Source organism: Melopsittacus undulatus, chromosome 3, assembly GCF_012275295.1.
Source record: "Melopsittacus undulatus isolate bMelUnd1 chromosome 3, bMelUnd1.mat.Z, whole genome shotgun sequence".
Lineage (NCBI taxonomy): Eukaryota > Metazoa > Chordata > Aves > Psittaciformes > Psittaculidae > Melopsittacus > Melopsittacus undulatus.
In genome coordinates this window covers 116,528,934-116,544,879 of record NC_047529.1, presented here as the reverse complement: position 1 = coordinate 116,544,879, position 15,946 = coordinate 116,528,934, and the positions used below count along the sequence as shown (strand labels likewise).

The following is a 15,946-nucleotide window of genomic DNA, read 5'->3' as shown; positions in this document are numbered from 1 at the left end:
AATTCCTAACCCACCTCCTCCAGAAAAAAACCAACCCTAATTGTGGAACATTAGAGTGCAAACAGCCCCTGAGGCACTGTAGTTCACACTGATATGGAAGTACTTACACAACACTGCCAAAGTGAGTTGTGCAGAGCCACTAAGAGCAAGAGACTCAGTCTTGCTGAGTGTTACAGCACTAAGAAGGATTTGCTATACAGGGCAAACATCCTTTCTGCTTTCTGAGGAGGCACTTCAGTTGTGTTTTCAAAGAGACAAAAATACAGTTTCCACAATAAATACACTTCTCCCTTTATTCTATACAGAAGCACAGACAGATGAGTCCATTGAAACCCAGGTCTTCACAGCATTATAATTCTACAGAGAAAAGCACCTTCAAAGGGTTTTTCCTGCAGAGGTGAACTGAATGAGTCATTCCATTATTATATCTTCATGTGTATTTTAAAGAGAGCTGCTGTCACGTTGTATCTATATCTATCAGTACATCCTTTGCATTGGCAATTGTGCACCCAAGAGGCCTCATCACTGCCTCCAGTTTTAGAAGCTGTGTGACGTGCTGCTGGACTGTGGCTCCAGAGCAGGTAGCACCATGTGTCAGGCTATTACTGGACCACGCAGTGGCTCTGGGAACAAGAGGGAAAATGGGTGGTATGATGGCAAATTTATCCCCTGAGCACAGAGCTCTAATACTAATACCCTGTGTTGCTAATAATACTCCCAATCAAGCTAGCTGAAATAGTTCTCTAAAATCAGCTTTCCACCTTTGTAGCTCTCTGCCTGTTTGCATTCTCCTTAGGTAGGGCAACAAGAATTGGTTTTGCTGTTAAGATTTAACTCTGGCTTTTCAGGACCAACACAAGAACTACTTCAGATGGATTTGAGCAGGTCTAAGAGACAAAGAGAAGGTGATCCAACAGACTGTCTGCCAGTCACCCAAGGAAAAGCCACACTCAATCAGATAGAGAAGGGAAAGGAGATCCTTTCCTCCCTCCCAACAGGATGAACTAACTTCACCCCTTTATTAATGCCCACCTAACTTCAGTGCCAGCATGTTTGTGTAAGGAGCAGCCCCTGCATTAAGTCCAACAGGTGTGCATGCCACAGTTATCTCTCAGCAGAAAAGATGGACAGGTTATGAGGGAGTGAGGTCTAGCTAAACCAGTCTGTGTGTCAGGAAATAGATAGCTTGCTGTAGCCACCTACACAGCATTGAAGCCATCTTTCCCAGTTACCCACAAAAATCAGTTGATATACTGGATGATCAAGCAATCTGCTTCTAGCACATGTTAACACTCTTACACTTCTGCATGGAATAGTTCCAGACTAGGCAACTGCACATCCACATCCAGAAATCCCTCAACATGGTTTCCTTATTCATTAGAAAAGTAGACCTATCTTATCTGTGAAACAAGTGATGATACTACTGGTAGCCAATCTCTAATACATTATGCAAGTCTCACAGTCTTAGACATGACCATCAACAAAACTGACCTTGAACCAGCAAAGCAGCCTGGAGAGCATGTATACCCCCACACACAGAGGGATGAGCACATTCCCCACTCCAGGCTGTGTTCTAATCACAAACAAATTTGTTCTTTACATTGTGAGCTTCCATCTCCTTATACAGCCAGTAGAACTGAGGAATCTGACAGCACTTGGCTCATACTGGCACTGCTTTTGTAAAGCACTGTCACCTGCTCATGTTATTCTGTAGGTCCCCAGTTCAGCAGGTTTCCTAAGTACAGCCTGAACTTTAAAGACCTCTTAAATCCAATGGAAGTCCATGGACTTAAACAGTGTGCTTATGGTTCAGTGTACTCCTGAGTGTCTGTCTGAACTGGGAGCTCTAAGTACATTTAGTCACTCAAAGGAAACATGGGCTGCTTAGTGCTAATAATCAGCTGCTGACTCCCAAACCTATATTTTGAGCAGGGATTCTGGCTATATTGTAAAGCTATGCAGAGCTACTTGACTCCCAAAGGACCATGGCATTCCCTAACTCATATCACCTCAAACTTAAGCTCATGATAGTGAATAAATCTATGTCTGGTTTTAGGCATTTGTCTTACATTCAAGCATAGGAAGTCCACTTCAGCTATACACAGGCCTTAGGAAATTATAGTCCTTGGCCTGCACTGTTAATAACATCTCAGATCACCAAAATGCAGGTTTACATTTCCATATTAGGCTTTTACTGTTTCACTTTTGCTGAAACTGAAAGAAACAAAACAGCTCTGATGAGAGCTTAAGCTGAGTAAGGATAGCAAAACCCTAGCACTCTGTATTAGCAAGGTGCTAGTTACTTGTTCAGTTTAGCCATGGCAGGTTTCAAATGGCTCCAGGTCTAGTCTGTGACCTAAAGCTAAGTTACACCTGAATGCAATAGCTTCATTTGTATGAGGTGAATCAGAGTCTGCAGGTAGCTGATGGTATTTGCAGTGCACTTGAACCCTTCCAGAATTCCAAGTGACTCAAAGAAAAGTTCCTATTGACCTGAAATACAAACCCAGGCAAACTGGATCTGAAGGAAAATCCCTCCCATTTCAGAAGTGCTCCTTTCCAGCCTTGTCCACATCTAAAGCAATAAACTTGGAGAAACTCTGCTTCTCAGCAGATGTGACTGTAGCCACAGAAAAGGACGATTGGGGTAAGCATTCAGAAGACCTTTGGAGAATAAAGTCACATCTCTGACAACTCAGACCAAAATGTTTTGTTCTGGTTTTGACTCTGAGCTCTGAATCTCCCAAAGGAGACTTTGTGTGACACAAATGAAACAAGCTCTGTATCCTTACAAGGTGCATGCCATTTGTGTGATTCTAGTACATGCTTGTTGAGTACATCGGAAAGGACTTCACCTCTTAAGATGTCCAAGCTGGAAGGAGAAGGATGCAGCTTAGTATTTCAGCCAGAACCAAGGGCTTCAGTAAAGTACATGCTCTGCATTTGACTTCCCAAATGTAAACTTGTAGATCTTTAAGTGAAAGATTTTTGTTATAGTTGCTATGTATTAGAAAGTCACAGAGGATTCAAGACGAAACAGCAGCAGTGCAATAATCTGGTGATTAAAGTACTACACTGCAACTGTGACCATTTCAGCTGAACTCCTATTATACTGCTCTGGGCAGTTTTGGGAAGTTATGAAAATCTCCATGTTATCTCACTGTCTGAGAGGAGAGTTTATCCTGTTCTGGCTGCCTTTTAGTTAGATTGTGTGCTCCTTCTTTCTGCTGTGCATTTTCAGCTCCTAGCATGGCAAGCCCCATCCTTTTTAGTTGTTTCTATAACAGTAATGAAGATTTCTGAACCACAGGGCTCTGGCTGAGAAGGTAGAAAAGAAGAAGGGTCAACTGCTCACATTTCCAACACAAGAGAAAGGGTTTATCAAATACAGTTAGTCCATACTAGTTTAAGATAAGCAAAATACAGTTTTCTCCAATAGAGCCCTAGTTCAGATGTAGAACTGTGCCTCGGGGTGCCACAAATGCTAACATTTACATGTGTTCAGAACCAAGAGAAGCAAAACCCCACGACCTAAGCAAACTACTGAAAGAAAAAGCCACAGAGGGCAATTATGGACAGAAGGGCCACTTCTGGCTCCAAAAGTCTCCAAGGCACAGTAAGTTAGAGCCTATATACAAGATACTGTAATTGTCCACACTGTTGTATTTGCTTGCTCTGTTCTTTTCTCTTTTCCTTATGCTGATGCTACTGGCACTATCTCACAAACAGGCTGCACATCAGATCAAACAGACCTTTGACCCAACCCAGTTCTGCTGTTATTGTGGCTATGACATTCCCTTCTCAATCAGGGAACTGAACCAACAAACATTATGCAAGTCTCATTTATTTAATGTGGCTCTGCTAACCATAGTATGGGACAAACAAAACCATGCCACTTCTTGACTCATACTGTAATACCACTTATGATAGCCTATAATAGCAATTTCTAAGAGGATTTTAGGAGGATGGGTTTATCCTTTTTCAATCATGCCCACACAGAGCCCACCAATGTTGCTGAGTATGTTTCTCTACCACCAGCAGCACGCTGAATCCTGAACAAGCACTAGAAGCAGCACTGAAAACACACATCTTTGCATGAACAAAGCAGGAGCAAGCTGTAGATGGCTCAGCTTAATAGTCTTTTCTGAAGGAGCTGATGAAGCCTCCCAGCTCCAGCAGCTGAAGCCTGCTCTCATGGAAATAACCTGTTTTCCAGATAGCCCTTGCTTCTGTGGCCCTGGGGAGGGTGAAAATAACTCTGAACCCCAAGGGCTTTAAAGTGGCTTGTTTACAGCATAGCTTGGAGCTAGACAAATGTAAGGCAGGTGCTGTTTGCAGCAAACTCCCACTGGGAAGAGAACCTGGCCACTCAATGAGCCCAGATTTCTGATTCTGTCACAATGAGAGCCTCTGCAAGAGCCAAAGCCATGTGCCAGCTTGCCTCCAAGGTTCAGCTCCAGGACACATGAGGGCTAGAGAGGTAAGACAAAGGACCAGCTCTTTCCAGCCCTCTTCCAGCTGTAATTCAGGAGCTGTAGATTCATTTCTTCAAGAGAAAAACAGATGCCATCACATGCAGTGAGTGGCTGCAGGGTGCTGGGAATCCCTTTGTATGTGGCCTGCCAGGACTGTTCTGTTTCTAATCCCGGCTGAAGAATACACTGGAAGAGGGGAAGTGGATTATACAGGCCCATTTCACATCTTGGCTTTGGCTAAGGTGGACTGCGCTGTGTTCAGTGAGAAGATTTAACCTGGAACACCCCCCCCAGAGGAAGAGAGTCACCTCCTTTCCCCCAGCTTGGGTGCTGGAGCAGGCTTAGATCTATTTCTGAAGACATTTTCACTGAAGGTTACTCAGCTGGCCAGCAGCAAACCTAGATCTAGCACTTGAAAGGCTCCACAGCGAGACCAAGAGGCTGTATCTGTAGGTACAGCACAGAAGTACTACCTAGCTGTTCCAGCCAACAGCATGTCCCACCTGCCTCCTACTCCACATGAAGGATGTGGAGGGAGGGAGAAGCATACAATCCCTCCTTTCTCTGGGAATACCCAGCTCGCAGGCTAAAAAACACAATAGCACCTTTTGGCTAGTCTGGACACTGGGGACAAATGCCTCAATAGACCTGCTGGACAGCTTAAACCAATGAAGGAAGGCTCCAGTGAGAGTGGATAAACACCAAAGCAGGTTATTCAGAGGCTGTGGAATCTCCACCCTTGAAGATATTCAACAATAGACAACACAAGGCCCTGAGTAACCTGATCTCACTTTGAAGTTGGCCCTACTTTGAGTAGGAGATTGAAGCATGTATCTCCAGAAGTCCCTTTAAACCTCAGTTATTGTATGGATTCTAAAGACCGAAGCAGAAGCCATCACAATGCTGGAATGGTAACTGTTCATCAGCAAGACAAAGCTTCTCTGGCTGCTCAGGAGCATAAAGTACTCAAGCCAATCTCAGGGGGAATGGCACTTAGTAACTTTACGGAGGAAATGATACCACATTAAACTATCTTAAAACATTCGATTTCTCTTCTTCCACAGAGACCCTGTCCCAGCATGACTTACGAGATGCCAAGTTTTGGTTCTGTTGCTTCAAACCACTCTCCCTTCCTGCTCACATATCAGAAAGAGAAGAGCAGGGAAAGGAAAGGTCTGTATGAGCACATCTCTTACTGTACCTGAGTATGACAGGCCCACAGTAGGAAGGGTGGATTTTGGTACACATATCCTCCAGCTGCAGGCGCTCTCCTGGGCTGATATCATAGCTCTGCTTTGGATAGCTGACCAGCCAGCCGTAGTCCACCCCAGTCTTGATCTTGCGATACTCATTCTCTCGCTCTCGCTGCTGCTTCTCTGCCTGCTTGGTCTGCCAGCTCAGCTCCATCATGAGCGTCTCCACCACCATTTCTGTGGGGCTCCTCTGGGAAATGCGGCTTGGGGGCTCATTCCACCGGAACCAGGAGGCCAGTGACATAGTGCTCTGTGTGTCTGCATGGGGAGGGGATTGAGGGGAGGGAAAGAAAGAGAAGGAACAGTGCCATCATCCACCAACCTCAGCTCAGAATATCCTCCCCTCATGTCCCCCCAAGTCTGTTGTTTACCTATAACTGCTACTGGATTAGCCAGTTAGGACTAATGGGTGCTGAGCACCTTGAGAAATCTCACCCGAAGTGGCCAACGTGTGCAGAGGGTGAGGCAAAGGAAGAGGCAGTTCCCTTGCACTGCCCATCATTGAAGTGACAGTCACAGTTCTGTGTCTGGAGTTAAGGAATAAGGATACCTTGCTCCCTCCAGGTCAGGATGGGAAGCATTCTCCTGCCCACACAGAAGAGCTGGAGCTAAGGTTTGCCCATCTGAATCCTCATGGGAGAACATGACATTGCAGCAACCCTATATGAAAAGCTCAACACATGGAGTCAAACTGTTGCTGGCAGGCACATTCTAGCCTGCAGAATCACGGAATCCCAAGGGTTGGAAGGGACCTCGAAAGATCATCCAGTCCAACCCCCCTGCAAGAGCAGGGTAACCTAGAGTATATCACACAGGAACTTATCCAGGCGGGCCTTGAATATCTCCAACGTAGGAGACTCCACAACCCCCCTGGGCAACATGTTCCAGTGCTCTGTCACTCTTACAGTAAAGAAGTTCTTCCTGATGTTAACGTGGAACCTCCCATGCTCCAGTTTACACTCATTGCCCCTTGTCCTACCACTGGATATCACTGAAAAAAGCCTAGCTCCATCATCCTGACACCCACCCTTTACATATCTGTACACACTGATGAGGTCACCCCTCAGTCTCCTCTTCTCCAAGCTAAAGATCCTTAGGGACAAGGGCAGGAGAGGTGACCTGGTGTGGTAGGTTGACCCTGACCAATGCTGCTCTGTCACTGCCCTCCTCAGCCAGACAGGGCAGAGCAAATACACCAAAAGGCTGTGGGTCGAGACAAGGACAGGAGAGACACTCACCAGTTACCAGCACAAGGACAGGAGAGACACTCACCAGTTACCAGCACAGGCAGAACAGACCCCACTGGGGGACATTAAATTGTTACCGATCAAACCACAGCAGGGGAATGAGGAATGAACCAAATCTTAACACACCTTCCTCCCACCCCTCCCTTCTTCCCAGGCTCAACTTCACTCCCGAATCCTCCATCTCCTCCCCCCGAGTGCCACAGGGGATGGGAATGGGGGCTGTGGTCAGTTCATCACACCTTGTCTCTGTTGCGCCTTCCTCCCCACAGGAGGACTCCTCACACTCCTCCCTGCTCCAGAGTGGGGAACCTCCACAGGAGACAGGTCCTGCATGAACTTCAACATGAGTTCTTCCCATGGCTGCAGTTCTCAAACTGCTCCAGCCTGCGTCCCTTCCATGTAATGCATCCTTCAGGAACAGGCTGCTCCAGCCTGGTCCCTTCCATGTAATGCATCCTTCAGGAACAGGCTGCTCCAGCCTGGTCCCTTCCATGTAATGCATCCTTCAGGAACAGGCTGCTCCAGACTGTGTCCCTGCAGGGTCACAGCTCCTGCAGCAAACTTGCTCCAGTATGGGCTTCCCATGGGGTCACAGCTTCCTTTGGGCATCCCCCTGCTCCAGCATAGGGTCTTTGATGGGTTGCAGGTGGAAATCTGCTCCACCATTAACCTCCAGGGGTTGTGGGGCACAGCTGCCTCCCCATAGGCTGCACCATGGGCTGCAATGGAGTCTGCTCTGGAGCACCTCCTACCTCCTTCTTCACTGACCCTGGTGCCTGCAGAGCTGTTTCTCTCCCATGTTCTCACTCCTCTCACAGGAGCCACCCCTGTAGCCTCCCTGCTACCAAAACCTGGCCACACAAACCCAATCCACCCAGGTAGGTTTGCTGCTGCTGAGTGGTAGAGCTCACCTGTACTTAGCTAGTCCTAGCAGAAGCAATAGGTACAGTAACTACAAGGCCAGGCAGAGCTTTACTTATTATTTAGCAGATGTGCTGTTGCAAGCAGGAGAGGCTGTAGCATCTTCTAGAAACTGAAGTTGAATTACGAGCCATGCTAGAAGAGCATTACCACCAGTGTCAAGGGAACTGAGGCTGGGCTGACAGGGAAGTAGCTGCATATTAAGGTTTAAATTGTTATTCCTTCTAAGTGAGAGGTTTCTGCTGCTGGGAAAACAGAGAAGGCAGAAAAAACTGCACCAATCAGCTCAGCAAGAGATGGATTTAACTGTCCACCTGGCCAGTCCCTTCTTGGAGTCACTTCAAGAGGACAATGCATGGAACAAAGTTATTAACTATTGTATTTGTATTTAAACACAATGGAATCCAAAGCAGGCACTAGGGACGTGAGCAGGAGCAAAACAGCATCTGTTTCTTCACACAGCACACTTACGTGCCTTGTTGCTCCCTTCCTTTAGCCCCCAGGGAGAAGGGGTGGCACAAATAAGTGTTGCAGCTGGGATTACCAAAAAGCTACTCTTGGCAGCAGCCCAATCAGGACATAGAGTTAACATGAAGGTAATGACTGAAGAGCCTCATTCTGCAGGGCCAGAGCAAATCCTCAGTGATGAGACACAGACACAAAGAGAGACATGAAAGGGGGAAAACAGGCTTTTGATTTTAGCTGCTGTATTGGGGCCTAGAGCCTTTAGTGACAATGCAGATCACCAAAAGCTCATAACTACCCAGTACTCCCACTATTGCTGAGAGCCATAACCTTCCAGACTCCCTAGAACAGCAATGGTCAATAGGATTCTGACTTCAGTGCCTGGAAGACCATCACCATCTGCACCAGGTGAGAAGGATGCTTCAGTTGCTTTCATGCCTTTAGCACTTGCCCTAATGTAGCCTTGTTCTCTTTCAAAAATATTCATGTTATATAAATATGTCACACCATTTCAGTATGGAAAATGCTCCAAGCCCATGGATAGTCTGTACAGTGTCCAGGTATGAAATTATGTCAGGATCTAATGCTTAATCTTGTCTAGAAACGGCAAATTTGCCAAACTGCACCAAAGGACTCTTTTTCTAGCCCTCTACCCTACCTCTCCCAGCAAGCACCACCAGTTCCTTCAGGAGTGACAGCTTCCACAGGACACAGATGTAGCTAGCTAGGTGTGCAAGGCCAGAGGCACTCTTCTGAAACTGTACAAACATTAACACCTTTGCTGCTTTACAGTGCTTACATGTGAGAGGTTGCTGTAGTGATCGCTCTTGCCCTGGAGAATCACCTATGATTATCCTTATGATAGCAGCCATAGTCAGCAGCTGCTGGAAGTAATCTTGCTCCTCTCTCATTTCTGTGCTCAGCAGGAGGAAGAGCAGCAGGTCCTTTCATTTGCTTTCATGGCCAGGGTGAGTCCAGCTAACAGCTCTCAAAGGAGCACGCTCTGCCTGCCTGCTGCTGAAATACCTGCCCAAGACACGTGAATGATGTGCCGAAAGCTTCAACTCCATAATCCCACCATCCTCACGTGTACCTGCATCCTGCTACATGGTAGCCTCCATTCACCATTACACACTATTCAGGATGAAGATCCTTAAAACTTAAGGACCATTCCTTCATCCTACCACTTATGTATCACATAGGTAAGCCCTACAAGCAAAAGTGAGCAGCATAACAGACTACTGGCACTTGTAACTGGTTTGAAAGTCTCCTGTTTCTTTTCAGCTTATGTGACAACAGCAATCTTTCATAAGCTTTTACAGATACCTGACCAATCCATGTATCATTATTATTTCCATTTGTGCCTTCATCTGATGAAGGTGAGCGTGCCCTTCTGTATTTCACCAGCAAATGGCTAGCTTGCTTTGCGCTTATTCTGGCTATGACCTGGTGTACACATCGGTGTAACGCTGCTGACCTCAGTGACAGGGGTAAATGAGTGTAACTGTGAAGCTGAGGAATGCCCTTCCAGCTATGCCAAGCTCAGCAGCTCTTTTGTTCATTAGAAGAGGGGCAAGAGGGGAATTTAGTGGTCAGAACTGGGACAGAGAGCAAAGAGACCTGGGCTCTAATTTGACCTGCTCTGGCTTTCACATGGTCCTCAACTGTTCTTACTGCCTTTATGTTTTATGTCACAGGTCTGCCCCAAAGGAAGTAGTTGTGCAGGAGGAGAACCCTTTTACCTAGCACTGGTACTGCAAAGAACAATCAGCTAGGAAAGTGTTTTGGATAACTTTGTCTGAGCAAGGCTGCTGAATCTGAGCTCTGCTCTGTCCCAGAGCTTTCATAAACCACTGGTAAAAGGTAATTTTGCTTTTCATAAGGGAACATGGACACCACTAACTCTGAATGGAGCTTCCACTTGTCTCCCATACATCACTTGAAAAATCTGGTTCCACAAGAGAAGAGTACAAAGTAAGAGAAGCACCTTACCTGCAGTGGAAATGGCCTGTTCTCAGATGAAGACAAACCCTATGCAAGCATTTCATGCTCACTGGCAGCTTGTGCTGGCTGCTCCTAAGGGAGTCTTGTGTGTATGAGATTGTTTCCTTCCCCATCTCTCATCCATCATCTCCTCCTTTTGAGAGCTGGAAAGGGGCCATCTCTATTTAGCAGGCTTGACAAGCCACCACTCTTCCCACTACTGGTCTTTGCAGCCTGCAGAAGATCCTGTGGGCTCCATTAATTGTGGCTGCTGGTTTTAATTGAAAGCTCACATGCAAGCTAATCATTAAATGGCTCAGAATGGCTTTCCTAGTAGGAAAGGCTCAAAGGACTGTTGGCAGGATTTGGGCAACTGAAAGAAGGCAAAATTTCAGCCTGGCATTTTTACAGGGGAAAAGGACAAATTCACACTCTACAAGCACTCACTTTACAATTATTGAAAGACAGACATTGCCCTATCTGAATACAGACCTTTATGTTGCACAGTGAGCCCATTTTCCGATCCCTTGTAAGAGGCCATCCTGGGAGCTGACAGAATCCAGAGGATGAACTACTCTGGTGTTACCCAACCAAAGTCTCAGAGCAGTTTACACACACTCCACTCCAGAAACTGAATCTTGAAGCTGGTTTCAAGACTTTTGCCTCATCCACCACAGACCTTTGTCTAGAAGATAAACCTTCCCCTCCCTCCATTGACTGCAAGTGCAACCAACCACCTCAGTGTTTTAAGCACACATTTAGCTCAGCTGTGTGAAGTCTGGAGAACCTCACTTCCTCTCACACAGCCTTGGAGGGCTTGCTTCAGGTTTTAGTGACTGCCAATAAGTCCTTCTAGAGTTTTGCATGTGAAAGGTTCCTGGTAGCTTTAGTTCTAAAGAAGCTTTTTGCCTTTCTCCAAACCTCATTTCTGTTCTCTGTGTTGTCAGCAATCCATCAGTTTTCCTCCTCACATATTTTACAGCTCTCCTTTCTCTTCTTGTGGCAGGTTCTGTACAATTCCATCTTGTCTCCTACTTTTTCACCTTCTCCTATATTTCCACATATGATTTCCGTTTCTTGCTCCACAGAATGCACCAAAGAATCACAGTAAGTATTGGACATCACATGTCTTGTTTTTCACCTGCCTAGAACAGGAATTCAGCCTTTCCTAGCTCTTCTACTAACAAGGACAGTACATCTCTGTAGCTTGCTCTTTGGATGCTCTTTGGCCAGCTGCAGGCTGTTCATGTAACTTGACAGACATCAGTCTTCTTCAGGCTCTTGCAGTGTGGATCACCACTTGCTAGAGCTGGGCTGCTTTCTGGTAAACCCTCAGTCAAGCAGCAGGACCCTTTTGCTTTGTAGGAGATCAACATCTAATCCAAATAATGAACAGCCTAATCCAAAGTCCAGTGATGTCAATGGAAATGTTGTCACTCAGCTGGCTGTGGACAGAGTCCCAGGAAATCCACTGTCATCTGGGCAAAGCATACCAACAAACTTCCTCCCTTCTTATGGGTGGTAGTTCCTTACTGCCAGGGATCAGAGACACAGAACTACTTTTCCCACACACACCAGATGAGAGGGTAACAAACAAAGAAAAGTTATTTCTAAGAGAAGTGGGATGGGCTCCATCCCCAAATTGTGTTCATAACTGTACTTATTAAAAGAGACATGCACTCACAGGGATAACAGAGGCTATCAAATTGAAGAGCATATTAAACATTTTTCCTTCTTCTTTTTCTTCTTTCATTAACCAGAAAAAACTCAGCATCCTTTGGGTAGCAAAGGATATCCAGTATCTCCCTAGACTGCAACTCAGAGGTAGATTCAAGCCAGTTTGGCTACCCCCATCCTTGAGTTGTGTGTGTGCTCACTGGTGCAGTGAGCTAGCTTCTCCCGCAGACTTTGGAGCCATGGCTATGCTGCTTTCTCTACCTGCATGGAGTGGCACTGAGTAGCAACAACAGCACAGGTCAACCCCAAATGCGACTTCTTCTGTAATAAAGACATTTTAATTCTGTTCTGAACAAAGAATCTTAGCAAATTCTAATTCAAGAAACTGCTGCCAATGCATTCTCAGTTTTATTAATATAGTCCATCATAGCTTTGTAAAAGGATCCCTGCTCTCCACTGCTTTTTTGCAGAGTTCTTTATCCTCTCAATGCAGAAGTTTTTACCTTACTAGGGTCCAAAGAACCCTACTTCCTATCTGTCTGGAATCTCCATTCTTATTTAATGGCATGGAAGGCCACGGTGTTTACACATTGCCACACAACTATAATCCCACTGGAAATTATTATAACCTCAGCCAGAGAACCCATACCTATTCCCAAAGTTGCTACAAGGCAATTAATGCTAAAAAAGCAGCAGCTAGAGCTTTTCAATCAAGAAACTTAGAAGCAATGCATATATAATGATACTAATACAGCAGCATTCCTCATGCTGACCTGCAGAATACAGAGAGGTTACTGCTGGGGACACTCAGAGGTGTGCTTACAGACCACAGCAGAGAACCTGTGTTTTGCTTTATGAGTGTACCAATTCTCTTGGTGTGATGGACACAAGCTATTTCTGGATCAAAACAATATCACAGTTAAAGTGCATTGAAGGACATGACCCTGTTACAAGCAGCAAGGAGTTCTGAATAACGGAAGTACAGGGGATCGAGCCAACGTTTTAAATGAAACGTTATTTATTGTCAAGTCTTCATGGCTGCAGGTGTTGAGGACAGCAAAAATAGCCTCACAGCAGTGTCTAGGAGTGAGCTGACGTGACAGGGCACTGTGGAACTCAGCAGGCCACAGCGTGCCAGGTAATGCCTGTCTGCCTCTGGCAGGGCAGTGCTCATGGTCTGACCAGCCTGCTGCAGGCTGACAGCTCCTGCTGCTGCCTACGTCTGCTTCTGAATGACAAGTACTCTCAAAACGTGTGAGAGCCATGCTGCCATTCAGCATACACTCTAATTTCTACATTAGTGGGGGTTCTTTTCTCCAGCAGTTTGCATTCTCTGTGTTATAGAAATGGGCTGGGGCTTTGTCTGGTGTAATTGCCAAGGAGAGTTACAAGTCACTAAAGCCACTTGTGAATGTGCATGACTAAAAATCACTGCTAGCTAGCATAATAGGACAGTCAGAGTGTACTACAAGGTGCTGCAACAAAAAAGAGAAACAGAAGTGGTACCATTTCTACCATAGCCTTTCTATGGTACACATGGGTATGTCACTTTTTCTACAGCTAGTAGCCCTCAAAAGTTTTTTTGTAATGAAACTGTTTAAAATGGAGAACACACACAAAAATATTGCTCTCACCTCCCCAGCATCTGTTTAAATTGTAATACATCCTTAGAGATTCAATCTTTTAGAAAACAAGTCCCTCTGGTGCATTTTACATCTGCACTTTGATTGCAAGAGGGGTAAGAAGCAAGGATTCGGCATGAACTGGGCTCCAAGCTCCTGTATGAATGAGAAAGGTATTTTTCAGTCGCTAGCCAAGACACGAGGAGAAAGGGTAGCTGATCTAACAGGTACCACTTCATGATCTACTGTAGAGCTGCACTAATATAAACCAGATTTGCCTCACCAAAGTAAATAAAAGAGCTGTGGTGATTAACTGCAGATGAAAATCCAGTCCACAGATCTTAAAGAAAAAGGGATGGAAGAGCCTAGAGCTCTACTAATGACTGGGACTCTCTACAGAAGATAATCTTTGTGTTATCTGCAGAAGCAAAAGGGTGGGTGTTACTCAAATCTGCTTATGAAGCAGAGTAGCATTTTACAGTTTGTCTACTTATGAGAGCAAATGAGTTCCATCTGCTGAGAAACAGGACTATTTTCATGCCAAATTCCCACTCATGCTCTAAACAGTGTTTTCTAATAGCAACCATAAAAAGCACTCTATAAAATACAACCTGTACTGGACTGTTACCTACACCTGCTGAAGGGAGGAAGTTAAAACACACTGATCTGCTCTGTTTGCCTGCCTTGTTATTAAAACTCCTACATTTTGCTCAGCTCTTACTGTGCTGGATCAAACACACCTTCAGTTCTGTACGTTTCTTAGATCCCTGCAGACTACAAAGCCAGGTTTCCAGTCAGGACAGAGAGACCTAAAATATCCTTCACCATTCATTCAGCCATTAATGGTGTGTATTTGCCACCCAGACTGAGGACTGATTCTTCTGTGAAAGCAGGAGTAACTCACAGCATCATAAGGTGAGAATGCATTTTAATGGATGCCTGTACATTTCTAGCCAGTACTGAAGCTTGGTTACAGTATCTATCAGAAAGAATGTTGACCGGAGATCCCAAAGTCTCACTGTGTCTCAATCACTGCACAGCTCTTAGTGTGAGTTTTCCCTGTACTGGAGAACCCTAAGACCAGTGTTAAAGTTTGGTGACAGGAATTACTTAAAAATACACATGGCTTTAAAACTAGCACCCAAAAGAAGAAAGCCAAGTTAACAGCTTGAAAACTTGAGCCTCTTTTTGTAGGGATCACATACAGCACAGGGAGCAACCGGCAGAGCTCTGGGAAAGCTCACCCTTCTCCTGTAGGAACCACCTACAGCCCATCCACAGAGAAGCATAAGCAATGAAGAGCGCTGCCTTGAAGCAGATTTTACCTAGTGTGTTAGCACTAAGTGATGTATAGTGTGTAGTGGGTTCTCAGTTACACTGCCATCACTCCACAGCTATCTCACTGGCCTTAGCGGCTGGGGTTACTAAACATCGGGGTTCCTCACAGAAGACACGTAGCAAGGCAGGTGTTTAACATGAGAGATCTTAAACACGAGTGGGACAAGCTTAAAGCAGCACAAACCACCCTTTCCTCCCCGGCTGCCTGCTCTGTATGTAACCGGTCACCCAATGCCCAGCCATGCAGGCAGCGATGCCCGAGCCCAGCCGCTCCCCTGCCCACCCACCCGCCTCACCTCAGGCAGCGGTGCTCCTGTGCGGGCAGAGGGAGCCGGGCTCAGCCGAGGAAAGAGGACAGGCTTGGAGTGAAGCCCTCTAGAGTGGCCCCACCAGCTTAAATCCACCCTGGGGCAGGGATTAGCCCTGCTGACGAGGGATAACAGCTGTGTTTACAGCAGCGCTCTGGAGCTAGTAGGGGTTGGTGGGTACCGCTAGAGACCCGGGGCTCGGGCACAGCTCGGTGCCTGTTTAAAAGTCCCTCCAAACCCTGACAACTTTGTGGGGTTTCTGTGAAGAAACGGGCGGCGTTCACAGGACAATCCGCACTTCATGAAGCGGCCGGGGTTTGAGCCCTCAGCCGCACCACCACACACCTCACACCACACACCCCCCCCCCGCCTCATGGCTCCAGGGCGGGCACCCAACGCTCCGCTCCTCTCGGCACCACATCGGTCCCTCCGGTCACCCCCCCCATCCCCTCGTCCTTACCGGGACACGGCCTCCCCGCGGTCCAGCTCCCGTCCTCCGCCGGGGCAGCACGGCCTCACCGCCGCCCTCCGCCGAAGTTGATCGGAGCCGGCTCCAGGCGGGCTGAGGCGCGTCCACCACTCCCCCGCCGGCTGTTGTTGCCATGGCGACAACGCTAACGCGGTCTGACCCAGGGGCGGCGCGCTCCCGACCGCAGG

General features: G+C 46.6%; 1 protein-coding gene across 5 annotated transcripts in view; it reads right to left on the bottom strand.

The window, feature by feature from the left end:
- The window catches only part of RD3 (RD3 regulator of GUCY2D), a 50,737-nt gene that overhangs the window by 15,904 nt on the left and 18,887 nt on the right, over positions 1 to 15,946 (bottom strand). For 3 of the 5 annotated variants that reach the window (XM_034060289.1, XM_031044462.2, XM_034060288.1), the window contains exon 2: positions 5,677 to 5,986. In XM_034060289.1, the coding sequence (XP_033916180.1) occupies positions 5,677 to 5,972 (296 nt within the window). In that variant the 5' untranslated portion in view covers positions 5,973 to 5,986. Of the gene's footprint in view, positions 1 to 5,676; positions 5,987 to 15,277; positions 15,424 to 15,749; positions 15,862 to 15,946 lie in introns of those variants that run through there. The other 2 variants (XM_031044464.2, XM_031044463.2) reach the window with 2 other exon arrangements.